The sequence below is a fragment of the Camelus ferus genome, chromosome 17 (genome assembly GCF_009834535.1).
Source record: "Camelus ferus isolate YT-003-E chromosome 17, BCGSAC_Cfer_1.0, whole genome shotgun sequence".
NCBI classification, from domain to species: Eukaryota; Metazoa; Chordata; class Mammalia; order Artiodactyla; family Camelidae; genus Camelus; species Camelus ferus.
In genome coordinates, this window is record NC_045712.1 from 21,875,994 (window position 1) to 21,902,001 (window position 26,008).

The following is a 26,008-nucleotide window of genomic DNA, read 5'->3' on the forward strand; positions in this document are numbered from 1 at the left end:
TGGGGTACAAAACTCTAGATTTCAATTTCAGTTTTACACAGCATTTTAAAAGCTCCCAGCCTTTGTGAGTGGTAGCTGGGGTGACCACACTGTGGTAGTCAGACCTTCCTGTTCTTCCCTTGGATCAAGGGTGAAGATTCCCTTAATGAATGCTATTAATGCTGCAATTCAAAGCAATGTCCTTTAAAAACCCCACAATTACATAAAAAGGGCAAACACACACACAAAAAAGTCTTTATCTTTCAGTAGTGAAAACTCCCACTATTATAATCTGTGAAGTTTCTTTATTTATTCTAAAATTATTTACTAAGTACACACACAGCACTGCAGATGAAATGAACAAAAACCTCTTCCGTCATGTAGTTTATATTCTATTTGGGGAGAGATACAAAACCAAAGTAAATAAGTAAATTATGTTGTGTTTGATAATGCTGATGCTAAGCTTAAAAAATAGGAAATGCTAGGGCAACTTTAGAAAATATAGTCAGGGAAGACCTCAGTGAGAAGGTGACATTTGAGTAATACTTGATGGAGGTGAACATCTGGGACAAAGGCCTTCCAGAGAGGGCAAAAAGCATGTGTAAAAGCATGGAGTGACAACCTGTGGGCATGTTCAATCTGTTGACCATGACACAGGGGAAGGATGGAGGCTATCCTTTGATTTTCTGCTGGCTCCTAGTGAACCAGAGTTAATAAAGCATTCATGCTGAAGATTAATGCCCAGTAACCATGCACTTAGAATTCTAATATGGAGTTTGAAGTTGCAGTAACTTGAGAAAAGATTGGATGGATGGATGGATGGATGGAATGAATGAACTGTCTTGTGGCTATATTAGGACAAAGCAAAGCCAGCTCAAAACATACATGGAATACCATAGTATACTGGAAAATGCTCAATCCCAAACCACAAACTGGTGCCTAGGATAAGTTCCCTTTTCAGAGTATCCTTTTCTTCACTTACAAGATGGGAATAATGTGCTTACATGGTTGACATAACACAACTTAAATGTTTATTATATTCTGGGCTATCAGTATGAATTTACTTAATCTTTACTAGCCTCTGAGATAGGTACTATCATTATCCTCCCCCCAACAGGTGGGGAAACTGAGGCACAGAGAGATTAGCTGACTTGCCCAAGGTTACAGAGCCACTATCTGTAATAGCCAAAATTTGAACCCAGGCAGTCCACCTCCAGAGTCTACTCTCTACAGCCTCCCAATAATGAGATGAAGTTCCTCGACTGGATGGTAATACATGGTAGGGCTCCACAAATGTTCATTTCCTTCTCCTACTATTCCTTCCTCCATCGTTTCCAGGGTTCCAGGGTTACATGGCAGTCACCAAGGCCACCACCCAAAGAGTAAGTGAGTGCTCCTTCAATTCTGTGCCCTTGGCATGTGCCTCACTTTAGTCCTGGCTCTGGCAGCCACTCCTGCAACTCAGGACTGGACAGGTGCCCTTAAATTAATGAGCAGACAGGGCCCATGATATAGTATCAATAGGTAGAGATACCTGAGAACTAAGGCCCTTGCACCAGAAAACTTTCCATATAACTCCTATTCTATTGTCTTTATTGACATAATTTACTATTCCAGAAAACTCTTGCTCAGGAAGATGAAAATTGCAAATAACTTTATTGCTTATCCCAGGAACTTCCTGAAAGACCCATCAAAGGACAATTTATACACTAAGACTCTTTGAATCCCTGACCTCAAAATCTTCCCCTTGCTGCGTCCACCAATCCTAAACTATAATTTAGGATTCATACCTGGTCTTAACCAAGCCTCTTCACTTTCCTTCACCCTGAAGACCCACCTTCATCCAGAATTTCATAGTCTCAATAAATGACTTTGTCCTTTCCACTCTGAATCGCTAAGATTCTACCATGATAGCACATTTTTTTCTTTACTACAGTAAGAAAACAGCCTTGCAGCCTTGTGTTATCAGCAGGTTGTTCTGGAGATGTTTTGGAGAGCATGCAATTCAACACAGCCTTCATGTCATTGGCTAAACCCAGTAATGTGCCACTGAATATAGGTGATCTATGCATTTGGTCACAGTGGCTGCAGAGGGGAAAAATTCCAGACAACTTGGAACTGTTGTTCATGTAACTCATTTGAAAACATCCTGGAAAAACTCTCCCAAACAAAAGCAAGAAAGAGAGGGAAATAAAGATATCTGAATACTGCAGGCTGGGAGAAGGGGCTGCCTGGAGCTGTTTATTTAAAAACACCCACTTTCCACCCTGGCTGAGGCCCTGGTTTTCTCTGCAGCAATCTGCAGTTGGAGAATTTTGAAGAAAGCAATTAAATTCAAATGCTTTGATGAGTAATATCTCTTCTCTTCATATTTGTCTAGAACTTTTTTTCTTATTGAATGGTGAGAGTGATGAAAGTGTTTTCCATAATAATAACAATGACAAGGGCCTGATGATGAACTACAATTAGCTCAGTGATTCATCAGTTAGCAGCGAAAATTTCAATGCATCCTGACATTTAGAGCGCTTGGTTGTGATTAACAGTTTTTGAAATGTCACTGAATTTTATTTAATCGGCTAAGAAAAATTTTTAAAAGGTAATCACTGCAAAGATCATATTCATCGCCAAAAAAGATAATTGCAGTTGTCACATGACAAGGTAGATGCTATCTACTGTAGCAAACCAACTCTGTTCTTAGGGAATCTAATGATTGCAGGCAAGATCAATAGCTAGAAGGGTCTTAGACGTTTATTTGAATGCTCCTTTCAAAGCCATTTGTACAACAACTGCAAGCCTTTAAGTCATCTGAGCAAATACTGAAACTGAAATGCAGGTAATTGCAAAACAGAATTAGCTTCATTTAGTTATAGCAACCTCTGAACCATTCTAAGCCCTAGCTCCAGTCGACATTTCAATTATGTGTGTGTTTGGGGGAGGGAGAGAGAGAGAGGGAGAGAGGGAGGGAGAGAGAGAGAGAGAGAGAGAGAGAGAGAGAGAGAGAGAGAGAGAGAAGGATGTGTGTTTGAGAAATAGCTTTTTATTTCATACTGGCTTGCAAAGGCAGGCATAAAAAACAGGAAGAGAATTATATCACTAAAGGTCATACTGATGAAGTGGAAAATAGCTAAAGCTTCATTTTCATGGGAGATTAACCATCTCTATGTTTTTCAAAGTGTTTGGCTATTTAAAAGCCCAATGGCAAGAGACAGGATGGAAATGTTTCTCTCTCTGGGATAAATGTGCTCTCAAATGAATATGGTGCCAACTGTCAACCAATATCAAGCAGGGACATTTTTTAACTTTTTTTATTCCTTAATTTCTGGAATTTATACTCAACCTCTCAGACTTTCTGATTGGCCAGACCCCAGAGGGCTTTTACAGGTGAAGGTAGAGCAAGCAGGTGTGCAGAAAGTTTCCCTGATTAAAAAATACTTCTCTCATCAGGATTCAAGAGAAAAAAATCTGCCATGTGATAGTAATTTCTCTGGCTCTTAGAGGTGTTAGGAGTGCAATATACCCTCTTAAAGCATAAAAAGATATTATGCCTGAAGGTGTGATCAGTGATCTGCGACTTCTACAAGATTCTGTCCTGAGGTTGTGATATGATATAAAGAGTTCCTGGGTCAGTAAGTTTGAGTGCTGGTATAGACACATTTTAAAATGTCTGCTCACTGTGGGACTTTTAAGGCCTTTTGCAGCACAAGTGCATTGTGAGTCTCCAAGAGGAGGATAGCATCCCCCACCCTGACCACCACACCTGTGTCAGAGTCTCATGGCAGACCAGCATTCCACAGGACATGCAGTGGGAATCACTCACTGGCTTAGGAGTGTCTTAGAACAAAACTTTTAAGTGGAAGGGATGAAGAGAGAAAAGGTACCAGGGCAAGGAAAAGGAGAAGGGGAAATGAAGGGAAGCAGCTACTCCTGAGGACTTGGGCATGGAACAGGATCAAAGCATTAAGAGTGGGAGCTGTTTCTAGAAATGACAAGTGCTCTAGAAAAAGCTGAGGTCGTCTAGTGTCTTTGTGGTAGTGAGATGGCACTTCCCACCCAACCCAGCACTGCTGAAAGGGAGCTGGGCACCACTTCCTCATTTTGATTTCTCAACCCCAGTCCACCAGAGCCACTCTCCTGGAATATGATGTGGACAGTTAGTTGTATAGGACCTCGCACTTGGTTTAATACTCTACTGTCACTCTCCTAAAATTCTTATTAACTTTTGAACAAGGGCCTCCCTTTTCATTTTGCTCTAGACCTCACAAGTTAAGTAGCCAGGGCTAGATCTATTCCTATCCCTGTTTTACAGATGAGGAAAATAAAGGTGAAACTGAGCAGTCTTCTCAAGGTCCTACAGCAAGCTCTGACTGAGTTAAGCTTCTCAGCCCAGGCTGCCTGGCTCCAGAGGTTACAAAGTTATATATGACAAGCATTTCCTCACTCTTACCCCTTCATCTTCTCTGCCAAAGAACAGGAAAACAGAAATCTGCAGGGCACATTTCCAAGCAAGGGACTCCCCAGCTCAGAGAACCTCCTTCTGCGCTAGACACTAGGCTTTTAAAATAAAGAGAGCCAGTTTTCCAAATGTGGCAACTCCTTTCACTACCACCCCCCTAGAAAGAGCCTGCTGATACGCAGAGCTCTGACTCTCCCAGACCTGAGAAGGTGCCTATCCAGGGTTCAAATCAGAATTTAAAGATGTAGTTTGGTCCTTGGCTCTGGTCAGTTACGTTGATAAATTACTAACAAGATGTTAACAGGGATGTGCTGAATCAAACACCGAGTGTTAAATGCTAATTGTATGTAGCCAATAGTCCCTTGCAATGAGGCAAGAGGGAAGGGCTTCTGTTTGTATGAGGGAAGCTGACATGCACATTTCCTCCTATTTTCCTCTCCTCTGCAGTCATGCGTGACACTAGCTCAGGACTGAGACCTCAATAGCCTTCTTTGTGCCAATAGATATTATTGGTAAAAAGGACACTAGAATTAGGGTCTACCCTTGGCTTGAGAGGCCACTGTAGCTGAGTAGGAAAAATTCAAATCATGGAGTGAGGCAAAACTGACCACCAATAGGAGCTGTGCAGTGTTAGGTGAATGCCCACCTGGAAATTGACAGCAGCCGGCCCACAGAGCTGCTTGGAGATAGTGCAGCAAGGCCTCTGAGCCTCTAGCTCGTCTCCCAGTGTCTGTGACAACTCAACACAGCTGTTGCCCCATTTAGTGCTTGTTTGCTCTCAGCTCCACCCCATGAATTTTCCCTGTAAACCACACTTCCCAGACTCCCCAGCGTTTTGACAAGGTTCGCCCGAAGGAGAATACTGAAGGATGGAAGGGAGAAGCCAAGTAATTTCTAAGCCATATCTCCCTTTCTTTCTGCTATGGGGACGTGGGCATTTTCCAGCAATGGCTGCGTCTCCTCCAAGGCACCAGCTTCCACAGGACAGGTCCTTCACGCCAAGATTCCACCTTATACTGGGCAGCCCCCTCCATGGTTTTATTCCCATCTGGATGGCCACAGTGAGGAGGGTCTGATGACATCTCTCCCTCCTGCTGTCCTTCCTGCCCTAGAGAGGAGCTGCCTCCTGCCTGTGCTAATCCATGGATTGTTTCATTTTCTGTTTGGTTTCTCAGCTTTTCCATTCCTTGTGCAACCAACTTTCTGAGTTCATCTCCTGCTATTTGAAATACCTAGAGTGGTTTCTATCTTTCTGCTTCTTAACATCTTAACCACCACCTCCCTGGTCCAAAGCCACCATTATATGTCTTCCAGATAATGGCCTTACTGCTATTTATCAATAAAGCAGCCACTGAATTGTTTAAAATCCAAGTTGGAGTGTGTCATTCTCTGCTCAGACTCCAGTGACTTTCCATCCCACATAGAGTGAGAACCAACTACTCACTAGTGTCTGTTAGGCTCCCTGTGATCCAACTCCTGCTACTTCCATGATCTCACTTCCTAGCACTCTCTCTTCCCCACTTTGCTCTTGTCACACTGGTCTTCTCACTGGATTGCAAATATGCCAAACATTTCTGCCTCAGGGCCTTTGCACTTGCTGCTCCTCTTATTGGAGACGCTTCCTCAAGCTATCCACCTGGGCTGCCCCTTCAGTTCCTTCAGGCCTCCACTCCAACATCACCTAATCAGAGAGATCTTCCCTGACCTCACTGTATAAAGGAGAAGGTCTATCACACCAAGACAATGGTACTCTTGTTCTCCATAAAACTACTCATTTCTTATGTCTCTTCCCATTAGAACTGGGGTCAGCAAACTTCTTCTGTAAAGGGCTACATAGTAAATATTTTAGGATTTTAGGTTTTATAGGCCATATGGTCTCTATTGAAACTAAACAACTCTGCCATTGTGGTGCAAGAGCAGCCATAAACTATATGTAATCAGGTGGGCATGGCTGTGCTCTAACAAGACATTATTTACAAAATCAAAATGCAGGTTGATTTGTCTCATGGGCCATAGTCTGCTGACCTTTTCACTAGAATGTTAGGTCCATTAAGGTAAACACTTTGTACTGTTCAGGTGTATTCCCAGTGTCTGGCACAGAAAAGCATGCAACATATACTAGCCAAATAAATGATACAGAAACTGCATTAATAAAGACAGTCATTACTTTTCCTATTGCCCTCCCAGAGTAAAAAGAACACAAAAGTTATATGTTGCTCTAGCTTAACACAATTGCATTCAAGGGGTAGAATCACCAGTCCAAGATTCCCCAATATATTTCACAGAATGTTAATGGGTGCTATTTGAAAAAGGATTCTTTGTTCAAAGAAGTGTGAGAAACAGCAGGTAAAGCAGGGAGCCTTGAGTATGCTACTGCATACCGTGAATCTCTAAGGGGCTGGAAGAGAGAGAGGGATAGGTACAGCTTGTAGAACTCTCCAAACATACTGCACAGAGAAAGCCCTTCTCCCTCTGAACATCGCCACAGACAGGGATTCAGTGTGACATAAGAAATGAGTCTACTCCATTAACAAAATGAGAGTTTCTCAGATGAAAAGAAATCTGCATGAGATGGTGTTCAACTATTGAGACACTGATGCCCCCAGAGTCAATGAGTGTGGCAGGTGAGTCCCCTGACCAGACTGCACCATCAATTCTGCCCAGCAGGGGGCTGGTTTGACCTCACTGGCTGAACCTGGTTTCCCAGACCATGAAAATGGCCAGCCTTACCCTCCCATCTTATGCTGTGGATACTGCTCAATGACAGCCAGGCCTAACAGTAATGCTGGTCCATAACTTAAAAAAAAAAAAAAAAAAAAAAAGGCAAATCAAAGAGGAGCTTACATCGCTGAGAATGCTGAAGGCCTCGTTCAGAGCTATATCTAGCATTCCGATTCCTTTGGCAAAAAGTTTGTCCAGATGCTCCCTGAAGTGCTGAAACAACAAAGCAAAAAACCCATTAGCATCTGTCCTGTTATAAGAAACACCAACCTCGAATGAGCAAACACATGCCAAGGCAAAAACCAATAATTTTCAGACCCAAATGGTCATAATTTGGTTTTTGTCTTTTAAACTCAAAACATACGAACTTACTCAATATAAAATTTACCTTCCATGTGTATTTTTTAGCTTGGATTACACATTAGGGGGGAAAGTTCAGATTTTGGTGAAAACTATGTAATTTGTTGAAAATTCCTGCTTTCCTCTCCAGTTTTATCTCCTGTGACTCTCCCCTCTTTCACCTTCTATTTCCCACTCCTGATCATCTTTAGGACTCCATGCATGTTCCTCCTCCACTGGGAACCCATTCTCCATCCATTTTCTGGTGCCTATCGCCATCATGATGCTCTCTTTTATCTACTTTTGGGGTCTCAGTTTTGACATCACCCTTTCCTGACCCAGGAAGCCTTCCCAGAGCACCCACCTTTGAGACTGGCTTCGAATGCTTCCTTGCAAGCCCAGGCTGTCAGCCCAGGCTCAGACCCACCTTGCACTGAGCACTCCAAGTGTATAATCTGATTAGATTCTGTCCCCACTTAAGACTGTGATGTTCCTAAGACAGGGCATGTCTGCTTGTCTACTGTCCCCCACATCCACCACATACCTATACACAGAAGGCGCTCAATAGCCTCCTCCAAAGAGCCAAAGAGCGAGGATAAACACTGCATCATAACCTGACAGTTGTGACTATGAAAGGGAGACTCAGGCTAGATAGAGAGGGCTTCAAGGAACAGGTAGAATGGGAAAGAGTCTCTTTGAGACAAGTCCCAGGCTCTTCTGCTTTGTCAGTTCCACAGAACCAGCATCAACTGAAAAGGGGACAAACAAAATAACTGTGAAACCCCCAACATTCCCGCTTCCCAACTAAGAGGCAAGAGCAGGTCCAGGCTCCTTCCCAGGTATGTGTGGATGTACCTGATGTCCACTGGCCCAAAGCCCATGTCCACAGTAGCACAGCAGCTGGCACAATTTTCCAATTGACTCATTCCAAAACCATTTCTTTTCTATTGAAGTGAATTATTCTCTCCCCAAAGGCATCCACATCATTCTCTGCTCGGGAACTGGATAGAGAAGTCACTAGGAGGGAGAGGGGCAGGAGGGGTGGCTCCTGGAAAAGATTTGCCGGTGGTCTCCTGGCCTAGGAGTGGCTTCCTTTCTCCTACCATGCTGGGACCCAACAAAGCCATCAGCATTCACATGGTGACACCCACTCAGGATGTTTCTGCCTTAGAACCCCAAAACTGATCAAAACATTGGAGCAGATCATAGAAATCGATCCTTGGACATGGCTGATGGTTCTAAGATGTTGTTCTGCCTGGACTTGCTCAGGAAGCAACAGGGGCCTCTTGTCATCAGGGTGGGCTGCAGGTTTGCTGGCAAACTTGACTGTAAAGCTTGACTGGGCTACTCATGGTAATCAGCTTTAATGACACCTAAGTCTAACATTAATCAAGGTTGGATTTGAGGTTGGTAGATCACCCTGGGGATACTCATACACCACCCACATGACCTCTTCCCTGGTCTGCCCCTCCCTCACAGCAACCGTCCCCTCACGCTTACCAGAGCAGCCCCAGTTCTGGAAGCCTACTCTGGTCCTTAATAAATACCAGGCAACTGAGTCCTCACAACAACCCTGTGGGGTTCAATCATCCCACCCTGCAGAATTTGGGGCCCAGCACTGTCCCCAAATTCACATACCTCCCAGCTGCCTGGCCCAAGTTCTACCCCGATCAGCTTTATCTGCTCTAATGCCCTCCTTCTTTCTGCTATATACTTGCTACTCTTTTCTGAGGATGGAGGAGGGGGATACCCTGCATGCCTGGCTGTATCTTGACAAAGAGCTGGCCAGTCTGGCTCCAGAATGCTCACTCCTAGTCTCTGCACTTGGGCTGCAGCTGAATCTACAGGTGACTATCAAGTGGCTTGAGTGATGGAAGAGAGGCATGCTGAGGGCCAGGCAACCAGGCAAACCACATGATCAGAAACCAAGTTCCATGATTCTCTATTCTTCCTGCCTGATGCCTAAGGCCCAGTAGGATGCCAAGTGCATGACATGTCCTCCATGAGCACTCTGTGGACAAACTTAGGAAACTGACCAAATCTGGAGTCCCACAGTAGGTGGACAAGAGGAAATCTGATTAGTCTGTCTTCTTCAAGAAACTCCACCCTTGGAAACCTTCCTCGTGGGTGAGTGGCGACCACCAAGAGAACTTAGATTTGGCGAGCATCACCCCATGGTGGCCCCCACATACCCTACAGGACAGAGTGTGATGACATGCCCACCCACAACCTGCAGAGAGGCTGGTCTTTAACTGGCCCCAGGTTCATATCTCAGTGGCCTAACTCTGCCTTGACAAGTTTGTTCTATTCATCTGATGTCATTTCTGTAAGCTGCATTTAACTGTGCTCAGTCACACAAGTTTACACAGTATTTTTTAAATAACACAGAGACCTCCTTTAATTTTTTTTTAATTCCTGTGTCGCTGCATGTCATGTGCAGAAAGATGCTTCAGGCAATGGTTGCCTTTACTGTTGGACACTTAGAGTAAAATGTAATAACATGTCATGGAATTCCCCTCAATTAGCTATTATAACAAGGTCAATTGTGATTTTGTTTCTTCCTGGTACAAACTGGGGCCATATACAAGATAGAAAAAATACTTCCTCAAGTTAAAGGTTTCCAAATGATGTCACAATGAAGGATACTGTTTCTTTCTCTCTGTCCTCTCCCTCATGCCCATAACTCCCTTTCCTCCTACTCCACAACGTGAACCAACTCAACCTCATCATCTTGGTCTTCCAGGCTCTGCATTTAACCCTCAGCCCAACTTTCCTCCTACACAAACTTGGGGGGGGGGGGGCTGAATTCCAGGGACCCATCTCTCACATATGACCTCCACTAAGAGCTACTCTGTCCATTACGGTAGCCATGAGCTACATGAAGCTATTTATACTAAGTTTAATTAAAATTACTAACTCAGTTCCTTGATCACACTAGCCACATTTCAAGTGCTCAAAAGCCCCTTGCGGCTGGTGGCCACTGCAATGGACAGTGAAGATTAAAGAATATCTCCATCATTGTATAAAGTTCTATTGGGCAGTGCTGAACTGGAGACACAGGGCTAGATTGGTCTGTCCTCCTCACTAAGCCATTGACTGATGGTGAATCAGAGGAAACTCTAAGGTTTTTACCCAGTGAATGTGTGATTTTATCTGTCCAGTATCTATATCCGTTCTGATTTTCCTTCTTTCTCACCACCTCATAATTTATATGGATTGGGTGAGGCTAACATCTCTCTCTCTCCTTCTCAGATCAAGGGGTGAGCCCACTGATCAGCTCTGCCCACTCTGAGTTCCAATCCCATCAGCCATAGTTGAGCTTCTACCAAAACGTGGGAAGGAGACTCTCTCTCTCCACAGAGATTACTGAAAGATCAGGGAGGAAGCCTGGTGCTGCCAGCAGCCATGTAGCCACTGCACAGAAACAGCTCGTCTAAATAAAGTTAACAGCGAAAGAGAACAGAGCCCAGAATGGAGGGGGGCCAAAACAGAGTCACAACAGCATGGCTTGAGCCCCTAAATCCAGCCATGTTTAGTTTTTTCAGGTAAGTGCCAATAAATCTGACTCTCTGCCTGACCAGATTTAGCTATATTCGGGCCACTCAAGGAAAGGACCTTGATGACCACACCCATCACAATAACCCTGGCTGATACAATACCTTCCCAAAGATCCCCCTGCATTACAATGATCCTTCTCTACACTCACTCCTTTCCTTCTTAATCACTGTCGTTGCATTGCCTGGTGGGCACACATGTCCGTGCCCGTGCCAGACAGAGTCAGGCACTTCATACACAGCACACTCCTGGTGCACGTGTATGTAACGGTCATGACTTTCACTTCCCATAGCCTGGAGCAGTTTGTTGAAGATGAATCCTAACCATGTGTACTCCAAGGGTAGTGTCTGAAAGAGAATGAAGGGGCACGGCTGATGGCCCTGCAGCCTCCTCATCAACACAGATTCCTTTTTGTCTGTTCTCAGTTGTGCCTGCTTACTATAAGAATCGAAAATATTTACACTGAATGCAATCACTCTATACTTGTATGTTAACAACTTGTATATAGACCCCGTGGACTCTGCAAAAATAAAACTGAACTAGGACTCAAGAGACTGAGTCTAGGCTCTGGTTAGACAATTTACCAGCTATGAGACCCTGAGGCAAGGCTTTGGCTCTCAGGCCTCTATTTTGCTCCCTGTGAAATGGGGATGGGAAAGCTCTTGCCTAGTGGAAAGAAAGTGAGAGCATCAGTGCTTCAGAGCAGCAGGCAGGAGCCAGGTGGCTGAATTCCAGTTCCTGCTCTGCCACTCACCCTCTCTATAAGCCTCAGTAAGACACTTCCTTCAGCTATGCCTTCTTTCCCCTCTTAATGCAAGAAGTATCAAGGTGACCTCTCACTATTATTACAGGAAAAGAGAAGTCATCTAAAAGAACTGTGATGAAAGAAACATGTGAGACTATTTTAATTTCATATTCACTAAAAGAAATATTTGAAAACATCCTACAAAACTTTATACCTGAAGCACCTATGCTAACTTCCTGGTTTGCAAATTTACAATCTAATTCACCTTGAAAAATGACTTACATCAATCACATTTAGGGTCAGGTTTTATTAAATGGAGAGAGACACATAGTCGATTTTACTGACAGCAAGGCCTGAGTGTCTTCCAGAGCAAGCTACCGAAGCACAGGAGGCTCAAAATTAGCCAAGCCAGGAAAAACAGTCCCCAACAACTGTGTGCCAGAAGGTGGCCAGTTTCCATTATTTTTGTAAATTAAAATAAACAATTTATTGGGAATGGTGACAGTTCTATTTTATTACTGAACTTCAATAAAGGAGGAGGAGGGTGGCTTTTTATCTTTGCTTCAGGCACTCATGCAGCATGTGCTGCTGTCCGGGAGAAGGCCTCGCTTCCAAAGCAATTAGCACAGCTTAATGCCTGGGGAGGTGAACCAGCACAAGTACCATGGCTTCCTGTGCCCAGATGCCAGCAGGCACAGCGAGGCCGCTTATCTCCATGAAACAGTCACAACATCCAGGCCAGCGGAGGGTCCTGGCGAAACAAACCTCTTCCTACACCAGCATTTGATTTAGTTGAATCAATACTGATAACTCTCTCTGTGATAATAGCAATCATGTTTTTTCCTGTCTATGTAATTATAATGAATGTTTGAGTCCTCCCAATTAAAAGCAGGGGATTAATATAAAAAGTAGACATCAGGAGACAAAACAATCCCCGATCCACAGAGCCCCCGAGAGCTGGTGGTCCTGGCTGGGGCTATTTGGGGGAAAGGCTAACAGCCACCTATCAGTGGTGCCCATTGAGGTCACTTGAGTTCAACAGACCTGATTTTTATGCCCACTATATGCAGATAAGGGTTGCTGCAGCCATGGGAAGGTTTTCAGAAATTGCCTCACCCAATTCCTCTAATGGCAGCCACCACTGCTCAATTACAACAGTATGCTGGGCACTGGGAACTTTTCATCCAAAACCTCACTTGTTTCTCCTAAACACTCCCAAAAAGTACTATTAGGTTCTCATTTTACATATAGGCAAATGGAGACTTAGAACAATAAAATATTTACCCAGGATGGCAGAGCAAGTATGAGGAAGGTAGATTTCCAACTGCAGAGCCCCATTTCTAAACCCATATGCAACCCAGCCCCTTCCAATAAACAGGGTGCAGCTCTCAATGTCCCTGACAAAGTACAGCATGTAGGGGGTAAGGAGCCCTAGGGATCTTGTTCAGGGCTGGTTTCTTGGGCACATAATGTACGCAGCCACACAGAGCCCCATGCTCAAAGGGCCCGTGCTTGGTTTAAAGCTTCATTGTCACTGTCTTGAAATTCTTAATAATTTTACTGTTGAATCTGTGTTTTTTTGATGATATCCAATGGAACAAGATCATGCATGTGAGAAAAGGAGTACAGGAATTGTGCAGGTCCTTGCCCCTTGCTGTCTGGGTCACACTTAGCATCTGGCAGTGCCCAGGGAGTGCAGAAACAGGGCAAGTGTTCATCAGATGTGCTTGGCTTTGTTATGTTACTTTGTATTGTGGCCACCAGGTGACAAACTAAAATTAAGAAACTAAAGGTAAGAGTAACCTATAGAGGCTCTCCAAACTTTAGTTCTATGAGTAACAGACATGGTACCACTTGCCTTCTCCTAATATAGGGATACTGCTTAATATAAAATCAGCCTGAATTAGAGACGCAGTGTCCCATTGGTCATGTCTGTCTCATTCTGATGTCAAACTCCTTATGTAAATTCCCAAATACACCTTCACAAATCTCAAGGGTCCCATCACCACTGAACTCCAAACCCAAGCCGCAGGAGCCCGTTTGTCAGAGATCAAGAGGGCATCCATACCTGTCTTCTGACCTGACTGATACTGGGCCACATGATGATTTCATATAAATATGGAAACTTCACAATGTAATTCCTCCTAACAGAACACCCTCCTTCACTCCCAACCCTAGGATGATTCTTCCAGGCTCCAGTGGAGTCTGAAAAATCCCCTGGCTGAATTTTACACCATCTTTTGGGCACATATGTCAGGGTCCTCAGCTCAAGCCGAGGCTGGTGTATAGAAAGCACCCAATAAATGTTGTCAGCAGTATTACCTTATCTTTGTCTTGGGCACTCTCTTTCAGCTGGGCCTCAAACCATCCCCAGGACCACCTATTTTCTAGGAATCCTTTTCTCTAACTCTTTAGGGGCTTACTGTGATTCTTCCCTCGGGAAAGCTATCATTTGTTTCTTATCTCCTCACTACTTGTGCTCCCCTCTCTACACGGTGCAGAGAAAAGCACTTGCACACATCTTGTGACACTGCTACCTCAAAGTGAATCAGACTGTCATTCAATTTCAGTGGAGAAAGCACATCGTGACATGGTGTTTCTCAAATGTGAAAACACAATGGCCTGAGAAAGCTGGTATGAAAGAGGCAAATCCAGATGTTTGTAATTTGGAGGAGAAAGTACAGACCTGATAAAACTGTGTCTGAGTCGCAGTTTCTCCTTTATGTTGTCTATTACAAATTGAAGTGTCTGAAGGTAGCAGCTGTTTAATGCTAGTGCCAAATTAGAGACAAGATAGATCTCTTGGATGTAAACAAATGAGTATTAATTCATACCAGGTAGTCAGTTGAGTATATCCTCTTTTCATTGGCAAAAGCACTAATTATCCCTTGTAAGATGATAATGACAAGGCCAGAATGGGCAATTCTCTTTGATCAGGAAATAACTAAAGTGGAACTATTGCCTCCATGAAGCCATGCACAGTGGGGCAAGGAGGGGTCCCCAAGGACTCCCTGTCATATCTTATCAGTTCATCATCCTCGTGAGGCCACAGAGAGCGGCAGCTCTGCGAACCTTCCAGAGACAGGAAAGCCATGACCCAAACACTACTTGGACAGAAGTGCCTGCTTTGTGTCTTGCCTGGTAAGACGGCGTGTGTGTAAACAGGCAGGCCTCACACTTCACGACTTTCTGACATTTCTGAAGGTCCTTCATAAATTTTATAAAAACCTTGATTTAATTCAGGTTTGCTTCTTGGAGGAAAAAGTCTTTTGTCAGCCATACTGAGAGAACAGACAGAAGTCACAGCTTCAGTTCATTCCAAACACAGCTCCAAGCTTGGTGAAGCTTCAGCTACAAAGAGATGTGTATTTATAATCGGCATCCAGGGACAACATAATGCCAGTGCAGCCCTGCAGATGCCATGGGCTCATCTTCATCAAACCATCTCCTCACAGTCAGGCTGAAAGTCCTTTGCACCCAAACGCAAAGTTACAGCCCATTGTGGAAGGTGGTGGGTGCTGAGGACACACATTTGGGGTCACAGGCCAGGGGTGGTGACGAATGTGCCCTGATCTGCCTCATGCTCACCTATTCAGGGGCAGCAACATTCATTTCTAGGACACCTTGGTAAAGACGTGTGGCCCCTTAAGACAACTAAATTAGAACTTTTCCTGTATGATCACTTGGAAGATTTGTATAGTTTTCTGAAACTTGTATTCAATTAAAGTTTTGTTTCAATGATCTCTGCATTTTGTCAAATTAATTACATATGAGTATCAAACTTAATTATCTGAATTTCTTCCATTTTCATTGAAGTCTGTGAATACCCTATATGACAACCTAATTTTTTTTAAAGATATATCAATATTTATGTGGCCAGTCCCCTACTGATGAAAATTTAGGTTTTCAGTGTCTTATTTTTTTGAACATTACTACAGTAAATGTATGCATATTGTAGAGTCATAGTGTATATTGTAGTAACACCAGTAAAATAACTTCATAGAAGGGAAATTATTGGGTCTTTTTTTTCTTCATTTATACCATGCACAGTTACTATGAGAAGTTAATGAAGTAATTTCAGACAAAGTACTTAATACAGAATCCAGCATATAGTAAGCAGTCAGTAAATGTTATGTCTTACTAGTAGAGTATGCATGGTGTTATATTTTGAGCTTATTTAAAATATCCAAATTGAAATTCTAAAAAGCAAAACAAAAACAAATAAATCGCACAACTCCACACACAGCAAAAGGAAGGTCATTGACCCCTATAGGGACTCAACCAGTGCACTCAGGGATGGGTCTCTCTGTGTCTCTCTCCTGGAACTATTTGGTTTCATTCTGCCAGCAGGCTCTCGACCACACAGCTGCCTACATCACCAGCCCCACATGCTCCTGGCTTAGTCTGCCCAATGGCCAGAGCTAGGGTTGCCAGATAAAAAACAGGATGCCTAATTAACTTTGAATTTCAGATAAACAATGACTACATTTTTAGCATATTTGTTGTTTTTCTGAATTTCAAAGTGAATTGGGTACCCTCTTTGATTTGTGAAATATGGCAACTCTACACAAGACCAATTTCAGCAATGTTTCTATCAGAAGAGTTACTGGAAACACTCAAATTAGCCCTGCTTAGTTTGCATGCCTGGGCCTGAGCCAATCAGACAGCCAGAGAAAGGGGCCCATGACTCATCCAGGCCCAGATCATGTGCCCATTTCTGAACTTGTGGTTACAGAAGCAAGAACTGGGGAAAGTCCCACCTAACCTTCTATATATGGATTTGCTAAGGACAAGGGGATTTCATGAGAGGGGAATACTGGACAGATAAGAACCACAGCACAGCCAATGTATAAGCAGCTAGTAGGAGAGGCATAGCTTTTCTCTGGTTTAATCCACCTTCTCAGAGAAATGGGTCGACCTGGCCAAGGCAGCAAAGGTGTACACACACACACACACACACACACACACACACACACACACACACACACACACTCTCACACTCTCACACTCTCTCTCTCTCTCTCTCTCTCTCTCTCTCTCTTCCATGTTGAGCAAGTGCTTTACCCTGCAGCCTGTAAAGGGGGAAACACACGTAGTGAGGAGATAAACAAATGGTAGCTTTCCCCCAGGGAACATCACAATATGCAGCTAAGGAGTTAGAGAAAAGGGTTTTTAGAAAATAGGTGGTCCTGTGGATGGCTTGAGGCCTAGCAGAAGGAGCACACCTGACAGAAGAGAAGATAATACTGCTCTTGGCTTGAGCACTCAGAATTAATGTCTCCTTCAAGCCTCACAACAATCCCAGGAGACAAAGTGCTCTCATTATCCTCATTTTATAAATGAAGAAACTGATTCAGAGGGTTTACATCACTTGATAAGAGCTCACAGCTAATCAACGGCAATACTGGGACTTAAATCCAAGCATTCTAACTCTAAAATACATATTTAATTCCCCCTAAACCTTTTTACTACAGAAAATTTCAATTATCAACTCACAGCAAATTCTATTAATACTCTACCACCACCTATTTCCATATCCCTTGTGGTAACTAGCCTCCAACATGGCCCCTGGTGATCCTCACCTCCTGATATTCATACACTTGCATAGGGCTCTCCTGCACTGGGCCAGGGTTGGGGCTCTGTGACCAAGGGAATACAGCAGAAGTGATGAGATGCCACTTGCAAGATTAGGTTATGAATGGCACTATAGATTCCACCATGGCTGTTCTCCTGATCTCTGCTGAATAAGTCATTCTAGGGGAAGCCAGTTGCTTTGTTGCGAACAGCAATATGGAGGTGCCCACAAAGTGAGAAACTGAAGCTTCCAACCAATGGATGTCAAGGGACTGAGATCTCCTGCCAACAGCAACATGAATGAGCTCAGAAGTAGATCTTCTACCATAGTTGAGCCTTCAGATGACTGCAGTGCCCAGCCAACATCTTGAGTGCAACTTTGTGAGAGACCTTGATACAGAACCACCCAACTAAGACACGTCTGGGTTCCTGTCCCTCAATAACTATGTGAGGAAATAAATGTTTGGTGTTTTAAGCTCTTAAATTTGGGGAAAATTTGTTTCATGACAATAGATAATTAATGTACCTTCATCCAGATTATACTGAGCATATCCCAGGCATCATACTGTTTCATATGTGAACATATCAATGTAGTATGTGTCTGAAATAAAAACTTTAAAAAAACAAAACCACAACACACATTGTACATTGTGTCAATCACAGTCACACAGCTTGAATAAGGTCCAAATAAGGTCCACATGTGGTAACTGGTTGAGGGGTCTCTTAAGTCTCTCATTCTAGAGTTCCCATTTCACTATTTTTCTTACAATTTTTTGTTGAAGAAACTAAGTTATTTGTCATGAAGAGTGCCCAGAATCTGAATTTTACTAATTGCACTCCTGAGGTGTCACTCAACATGTTCCTCTGTTCCCTATATTTTAGTAAATTTATGGTTTTAAAAGCTTGATCAGATTCAGGTTTGACACGTGTGTGTGTGTGTGTGTGTGTGTGTGTGTGTGTGTGTGTGTGTGTGTGTGTGTGTATTTATGTGGCATGTACATCATTTGTGGTATTGTTACTTACCTTAGACAACCATCTGGTAGTCTCTTTGTGAGGCAGGCAGCCAGTGATGCTCAATGCCTAGATTCACTAATCCATTAGGCATGATATTTTAATTCTATCGTTCTTCTTCATTTATTAGATGTGAAATATCTAGAAATTTCTAAAAAGAGGAGCTTTTCCTCTCACACTATTTAGTTATCTATGAACTGCCTGTAGAATAAAGCTGGATAAATACTTGCTGCTCTTTGTTCACTGAATTTCAAAATTGAGATTGGTCCAAAGGTGACCATGACGATTCCCTTCTCTTTTTTAAGTACTATTATGAACTTAGGGTTTTTCTGCTTCACATTTTTCTGCTTTGCCCAGTATCAGCATAGATTGAAGCATATATTATGTGTTTCAATCTGTTGCTAATTTCTTTTGAGGGCACTACTCAATTTATCCCATTTTTGGCCAGTAGGAGACTTTTTTTCTTCAAGTTTGCACCCAAGTCCTTTTACAGTAGTTGTAGTCTTCTACTGTCACAATGGACAATATGTTCCAGGCTCATCTTGTTCATTTTCTGCCCCTAACTTATAATTGGCCATTTCTCTAGGGAGCCCAATACAACTCCTAGTCTTAACCATTCACACTGTACAGCTTCTCAGAAATGAGAGGGAAGGAGGAAAAGAAGAAAGAACAGAAAGGGGCCAAATGAAGGAGCAGAGAAGAAAACAGCTTGAGAAGCTCATGATGAACATAAAATGTGGTACAAATCTTATTCCAATAACCTGATGGGCAAAGTGATAAGGAAATAAGGAACTGCTTGCTAGATACAGGTCAGGAGTTCACTCTGGGAACAGAAATATAGGAGAAAAAAGGCTGCTGGAGTAAGAAGAGTTTGATGAAAAAGACAGGAGGTTTGAGCTTTACTAAGGCAGAACCATATGAGAAACCAAATTCCATCACCTTAAGACTAGAACAGGCCTCCAGTGGCATCCATTTGATACAATCCCCATTGGTACTGGGTGAAGTGAAATCTGACTGTATGCACCTCACATCTCCCCTATCATGGCCTTTCCTTCCCTTTCCCCATGGTACACATTTGATCCTATTAACCCCTAGCCTGTTGCTGGATCATATTCATTCACTGAGACCTCAAATGTTGATTAAGAAGCCATCAAATGCCACATACTGTACATGATCAATTGAGCAAGAGCAGATATGGTCTCTGCCCACAGTGGAGGGGAGACAGACCAAAATCAATAAATACACCAATATGGGCAAAAATAATAAATGCCTTCAAGGAAAGGCTCATGGTACTTTGATACCATATGGGACACCGAGGAAGCGCCCAGTATTTGAGTAGGCAAAGGCAACAGGGCTGGGGCATGAAGTTGCAGGTGGAGAAAGAGAATGTGCCAAGGTCCTGTGTCAGGAGGAAACAGAGCACACATAAATGGCTGTAATAAGATCACTGAGCCCAGAGAGGGGAAAAGAACATAGTATATCATGGGTCTGGAGAGCCAGGAAGGAGCCAGACAAGGTAGGAATTCAGACAAGGTAGGCACATTCAGGGGTTTTTTCAATAAATTATTACCTGGAATGGTTCTTTAAGGATCAAAAGGATTTGAAGATACAGAGCTAATTTGGAATGACAGGTTGTGGGGTTCATAACAAGGAACAGGAAGCCCTTTTCAAGGACTCCCAAATCAGCAGCAGATGAGCCATGAGAGTAACAGGAATATGGACCTCACAGAACACAGTGACAGAAGCCTAGGGCCATTCCATGCTGTAAAACAAAACAGTAGTAATCCACAGGAAATAGAAGGATTTTCAATCATAGGACATGAAATCAACAGAGATCTTCATAGAAAACACACATGCTCCCATTCCAGGAAAATCAAGATTCAGTCACTGACAAAGTGAAGAAACCAGCAGAGGAAACCTCTCCAGCAAAGAATTTTATAACATGTGAATAAAGGAGTTCCTTTTTTAATTCATTGTCATTGTAAGGATAAAGATAAACCTCTTTTTAATATCCAAGTTGTTTTCTGAAGGAAAATGCCGCTTTACAAATATGTAGTCTATCCAACAGGTAAAAATGCAAACAAATAAATAAATGTACATTACAAGACACCTTGGAGCTCTAGGTCACAGATCAACTGAGTATCAACTCTGCTACTTGGATCCACTTACTGGGGACAGTTTCATGATTCTTTTAAAATTTTCTCTCCATCTGTGCAGGTTACCCATGTGGCTCTTCTTCATGCCTAGCCATGGGGGGAGCGGTCTACATTCAGTCATCATCTCAGTCCAATACTCTGTCTCCTAGCCCCAAGGGACACAGGCTTCCCTCCTCAGCACAAACTGAAGCTCTAAAGAAAGCAGAGATTACTATCCAGCCCTGTCTGCCACTGTGGTCCCAGTCACTTCAGCTGGGTCAAAATCCAGGTTCTCCTGTGGTAATCAGCCACTAGGCATCCTCAAACTAATCAGCCAGCCTCATAGCTAACTGTCCTCCCCAGTTGTTGGGGCATCTTCCCAGAAGCCTGGAGGTAATCTGCTTCTCAGCCTGGTAGGGAGTAGGTTTCATGAATTTAACTAACACATTTCTACTCACCTAAAATTGAAATTAAAAGGACTTTAGAAAGAAAATCATTATTTTCATCATGCAAAGAAAATAGCAAAAGATGCTAATCATCTGATGTCTAGATAATGCTCTTCACAAATATTATAAAGGCAGAAGTTGGAGATGGTCCATTATTTGAGGTCTGAACCTCTCCTAACTTCACCTTTACAAAGTCTATTTGACCTTTTCCTCTGTTGCACAGGGTCTTTGGGCTGCTTTGATAGCAGATGGGCTGCAACTGAGTCACCGGAATAATGATTAATGTGCCAGCAAAGCAGGGAGAGTCCATAAGGGGAATATTCAGGAGCCGCATGCCAGGAGCCATTCCACAACAAGAACCTGCAGTGTGGCACACTCAGGAATGGCTGCTTTGCACACTGACGAATTCAGGAGCATTCAAAGGAGTCAGAGAGAAACAGATCTATGGGGAAGTGAGCATGCCACTGAAGAGACAGAAAGGGTGTCCTCCCTTTGCACAGCCCCAATTACTCTGCTTCAGAATTTCTCTAACGTTGTTTAATCTTGGTGGTAATAAAAAAAAATTCATTTTAGTGAAAACCTTAAAACTGAATTTTTGTCCACTTTGCTCCTCTGGCTCCAAGGGCTACCCATGGGAAAGATTTTTAAGTTCACTTCCAAGGCACACTAAAGATACTCATTCCAAAAACTCATAGGAGGGAGTGAAGCAGGCTGACTAGTGGGAGAGCAACATGCAGGCAAGCATGAAGCAGACATCCACCAAGAGGGACACAGAGGCAGAGGAGTTTTGCTTTAAAGGATATAGACACCATGCAATTATGCTTATTCTAGCTTTTTACACTCAGCGCTGATGCAGAAGGGGATTGGAGAAAGGGTAAAAAGAAAGGTTCAGGCGTGTCTTCTTCAGGCCCAGAACCCAGGGATCCATTACCCCCATCTCTCCATCTCTGTTTCATTGGGCTGCTTCAGGACTGCAGCACCACAAATGCAGGCGGGAATGAGGTCAGGGGAAGCCTTTGTGAATTCAACTCTTTTCATGTGCCTCAGAGTCGATGGAGCTGAATGAGGCTTCCTCAACTCCAGTCTCCTTGTATGAGACTCTCCTTCAGTCCCAGAAACGCTGTTCCCCAGAACTTCTCACTAAAGTGTAAAACAAGAAGCTTTACAGGAGGGATGCGCCGATTGTTGTTATTTGACCAGTGAATGGAAAAATATATAAAAAGGACAAAAAAAGGAAAGTCTGCATGATATGGTCAAGTAGGAATAGCAACTGATTCTAGGAAACTTGATAAATCCCCTTCTGGTTGTTTGCTATTGTAATGCCTTAAAATCAAGACAAGGAGGACTAGTTAACTGAGGCTGGAGACATTGACCAGGCTCAGTTCTCATTTCAGAATTAAAGAGCATTTTTATTTATTATCAAAGTACCCTCTGTTTTAATAAAAGGCTATCACAGAAGACAAAGTAACCTAAGTGAGCTGGAATGAAATTTCACAAATTCATATGAAACAATTTCTCCTCTAGTTGGCTGTTTATACATGACACATGGCTATCAATCAGTTCCTATCTGTATTTAATGCCAATTCACTTATCTGGCTAACAGGCACTGGAATCCACAACATTGTTCAATTAAAGGGCTGGCACATATTTTCTTGTCATTTTCACATATATTTATTGAGCATCTACTACAGATGCTGGGACAATTAGACAGGATCTCTGGCCTCACAGAACTTATGTTCTACTTGTAGGGTCAAGAAAGTGACAAGACAATAAATAAATTTTAAAGATAAAATAACTTGTGATGAGAGTTCTGTAGGATAGGTCTGGTGAGAAGGAGTGAACTAGGGAACACAGGGTACCTTGGGTTGGGTAATCAGAAATATTTTCCCAAAGAAGAGAGGGAAGACTCCAGACAAAGCTGAGCAAGTCCTAGGACTAAAAAGAACATAGCGTTTCTGCAAGAAGCTCATGTCCCTCCAGTGTGAACATCAGAATCTGGTACTGAATGAGCTTAGAAGGTGAGTCTACACTGGGACAAGGCATCTGGAGAGGAACTTGAAACTTCCCATAACTGTCATAAGAATATGGGTTTCACCCAGGGTCAGAGGTTGAATTGTGTCTCTCAAAAATGATACGTTATACATGCACCCTCAATGTTCATAGCAGCACTATTTACAATAGCCAAGACATTGAAACAACCTAAATGTCCAACGATAGATGACTGGATAAAGAAGCTGTTGTATATTTATACAATGGAATACTACTATGCCACAAAAGAGAGTAAAATAATGCCATTTGCAGCAATATGGAAGGACCTGGAGATTGTCTTTCTAAGTGAAGTAAGCCAGAAAGAGAAAAAAAAAAATACCATATATCTCTCATATGTGAAATCTAAAAAAAGAAAAAATAAGACACTAATGAACTCATCTCAAACAGAAACAGACTCAGACATAGTAAAAAAATCTTATGGTTCCTGGGGGAAAGGGAGTGGGAAAGGATAAATTGGGAGGTCGAGATCTGCAAATATTAAATACTATATATAAAATAGATAAAAAGCAAATTTCTTCTGATTAGCACAGGGAACTGTATTCAATATCTTGTAGTAACCTATAATGAAAAAGAATATAAAAGTGAATATATGTATGTATATGACTAAAACATCATGCTATAAACTAGAAATTGACACAACATTGTAAACTGACTATACTTCAGTTTATATACGTTCAAGTCCTATCCCCAGTACTTCAGAATTTAACCTTATTTGTAAGGGTTGTTACAGATCTAATTAAAGATGCAGTCGTACTGCTGTAGGGTGGCCCCCTATTCCAATATGACTGGTACCCTTTTGCTATAGACTGAATGTGTCTCCTCAAAATTCATATGTTGAAACTTAATTCCCAATGTGATGCTATTTGGAGATGAGGCCTTTGGGAGGTGTTGAGATTATGTGGATAGAGCCATATAAAAGAGGTCCCAGAGATCTCCCTCACCCCTTCCACACCAAGATGGCCATCTATGAACCAGGAATTGGGTTGTCACTAGTCACCAAATCTGCCAGCACCCTGATCTTGGACTTCCCAGCCTCCAGAACTGTAGGAAAGAAATGGTGTTGTTTAAGCCACCCGGTCTGTAGTATTTTTGTTACAGCAGCCTAAACAGACTATAAGACACCTTTCAAGAAGATGACCATGTGAAGACAGAAGCACAGGGAGAACACCATGTGAAGATAGGATTGTAGTGATGCAGCTACAAGCCAAATAATGCCAAAGATTTCAGGTAAACTATCAGAAGCTAGGAAGAGGCAAGGACAGGTTCCCCACAGGTTTCAAAGGAAGCATGGCCTTGATGACACTTTGATTTTCAGATTGCTAGCCTCCACCACTTGTTGTTCTAAGCTGCCCAATTGATAGCACTTTCTAGGCAGCCCTAGCAAACTAATAAAGCAACATAGCTCAAGCTGTATGATTCTCAAGGTCTCAGACAAATTGAAGGCAGTGAACTCTGCCAACAAACCCACTAGTGCGGGTTTCTCTGAGACCTTGAAAACCACACAGCTTGACAATATGGTCATCTTCTATATTCCTTAGTTGAAGTCTTCTAGATTTTAGCCCATGAGAGGTCCACATTATTCTAGAGGCACACTCTCCTGCAAACACTCATGCTTCTAAGCAGGGAACAAGAACCCATCCGTCTCTCTTTAGAGAAGTTATGCAAACAACAGTGAAAACAGGCATATACTCTAACTTACTAAAAAGTTCATTTGCCAATGAATGCATCAGCATTTTGGAGTCAAAAGCAACAGAAACTAACTCGCTCCTGCTCACTATCAGATAGCTTTTAGAATCGATGGGAAGACTCAGGGTACCAGTTTTAAGTCAGGTACCTTACTGGACTGAATGTGCCTCCAATTGTCCTTCCCTGTCCCGACTTCTTAGCATCCTGGACAGAAGGTCTCATCAACCTCTTTTATGAGGGACAGCAGAAGACCTTGATTTACCAACATACAGTCTTGCCAAGATTTCAAACTAAGGGTGCTATAAAAGGGAAGGAGGAATGTAGGGCAGCCCAACACCCACAGATGACCAAGGTGTACCTTGTAAGGGAGCACAGGCCATGAAACAGACAGCGCCTTGTGGCTAGTGGCTCTATACTCAATAGATCATTATGATGCTTACTCTTCAAGTTAAAAACTCAACTAAGTAAAACACATCCTTAATACTCTTCTCACTTGAACAACCATCATGATTCCATTATAGACCTTCAACATTACAACTCTTCTGATCATACAAATATTCTGAGTCCTTCTTTTCTGGGACTCCCCTTGTTTTCAAAAGTGGATCTTTGATTCTCTTTTCAAGCATGGTACCTCCTTGAGATTCTTTACCTGTGAATGTAAGGCCCTTCCTTCCCTGCAGATCCTAAGAAATTCCTGGGGAGATGTGGGGGAATCTTGGCTCAGATTCATGTATAAAGAAAAACCTGTAAATTAGTATCTCAAGATCTGAGGTGTGGTGGTCCTGGCCTCTGGCGTTCCTCTCATTTTCTCCTATATATGGATCTTTAATAAATAGCACAGTCATTTTTCAAAACTCCAAGTCAATGATCTTTTCCTCACAACACTGGTGATCACTCTTCTATAAACCTACAGAGATTTTCAAAAGTCATTACTAGCTCATTGCAAATGAACGCATTTGTCCTAATTAATAGCTCTGCAATTCATACCCGAAACAGAGTGAGAGATCTTTTAAAATCATCTTAATAGATAAAAATAAGCCTTGTTCTGACTTAGTAGGGTAAAATTTAAATGCTAAACACATCATATCCATTTCTGAAATTCCTTATATAAACCCAAATTTAGTTACAATCTTGGCAACAGATACTTCAGTGGCAGAAATCATTCCTCTCTCATGTTGATCCCATGGATATGAAAGTCACACGTTAGTGAAATCACGACCATCAGGTATTTATTTATAATGAGGTATATCCAGAAAAAAATTACAAAAGCAGTAATCCACATTAGTAAAGTTCTTTACAGTTTAGAACATCCTTT

General features: G+C 42.6%; 1 protein-coding gene across 1 annotated transcript in view; it reads right to left on the bottom strand.

Annotated features, from left to right (window-relative positions):
* CACNA2D3 (calcium voltage-gated channel auxiliary subunit alpha2delta 3) overlaps positions 1-26,008 on the bottom strand; it is a 776,419-nt gene that overhangs the window by 361,356 nt on the left and 389,055 nt on the right. Inside the window, exon 10 of the mRNA XM_032458250.1 lies at positions 7,277-7,366. Coding sequence (XP_032314141.1) covers positions 7,277-7,366 — 90 coding nt within the window. The remainder of the gene's footprint in view (positions 1-7,276; positions 7,367-26,008) is intronic.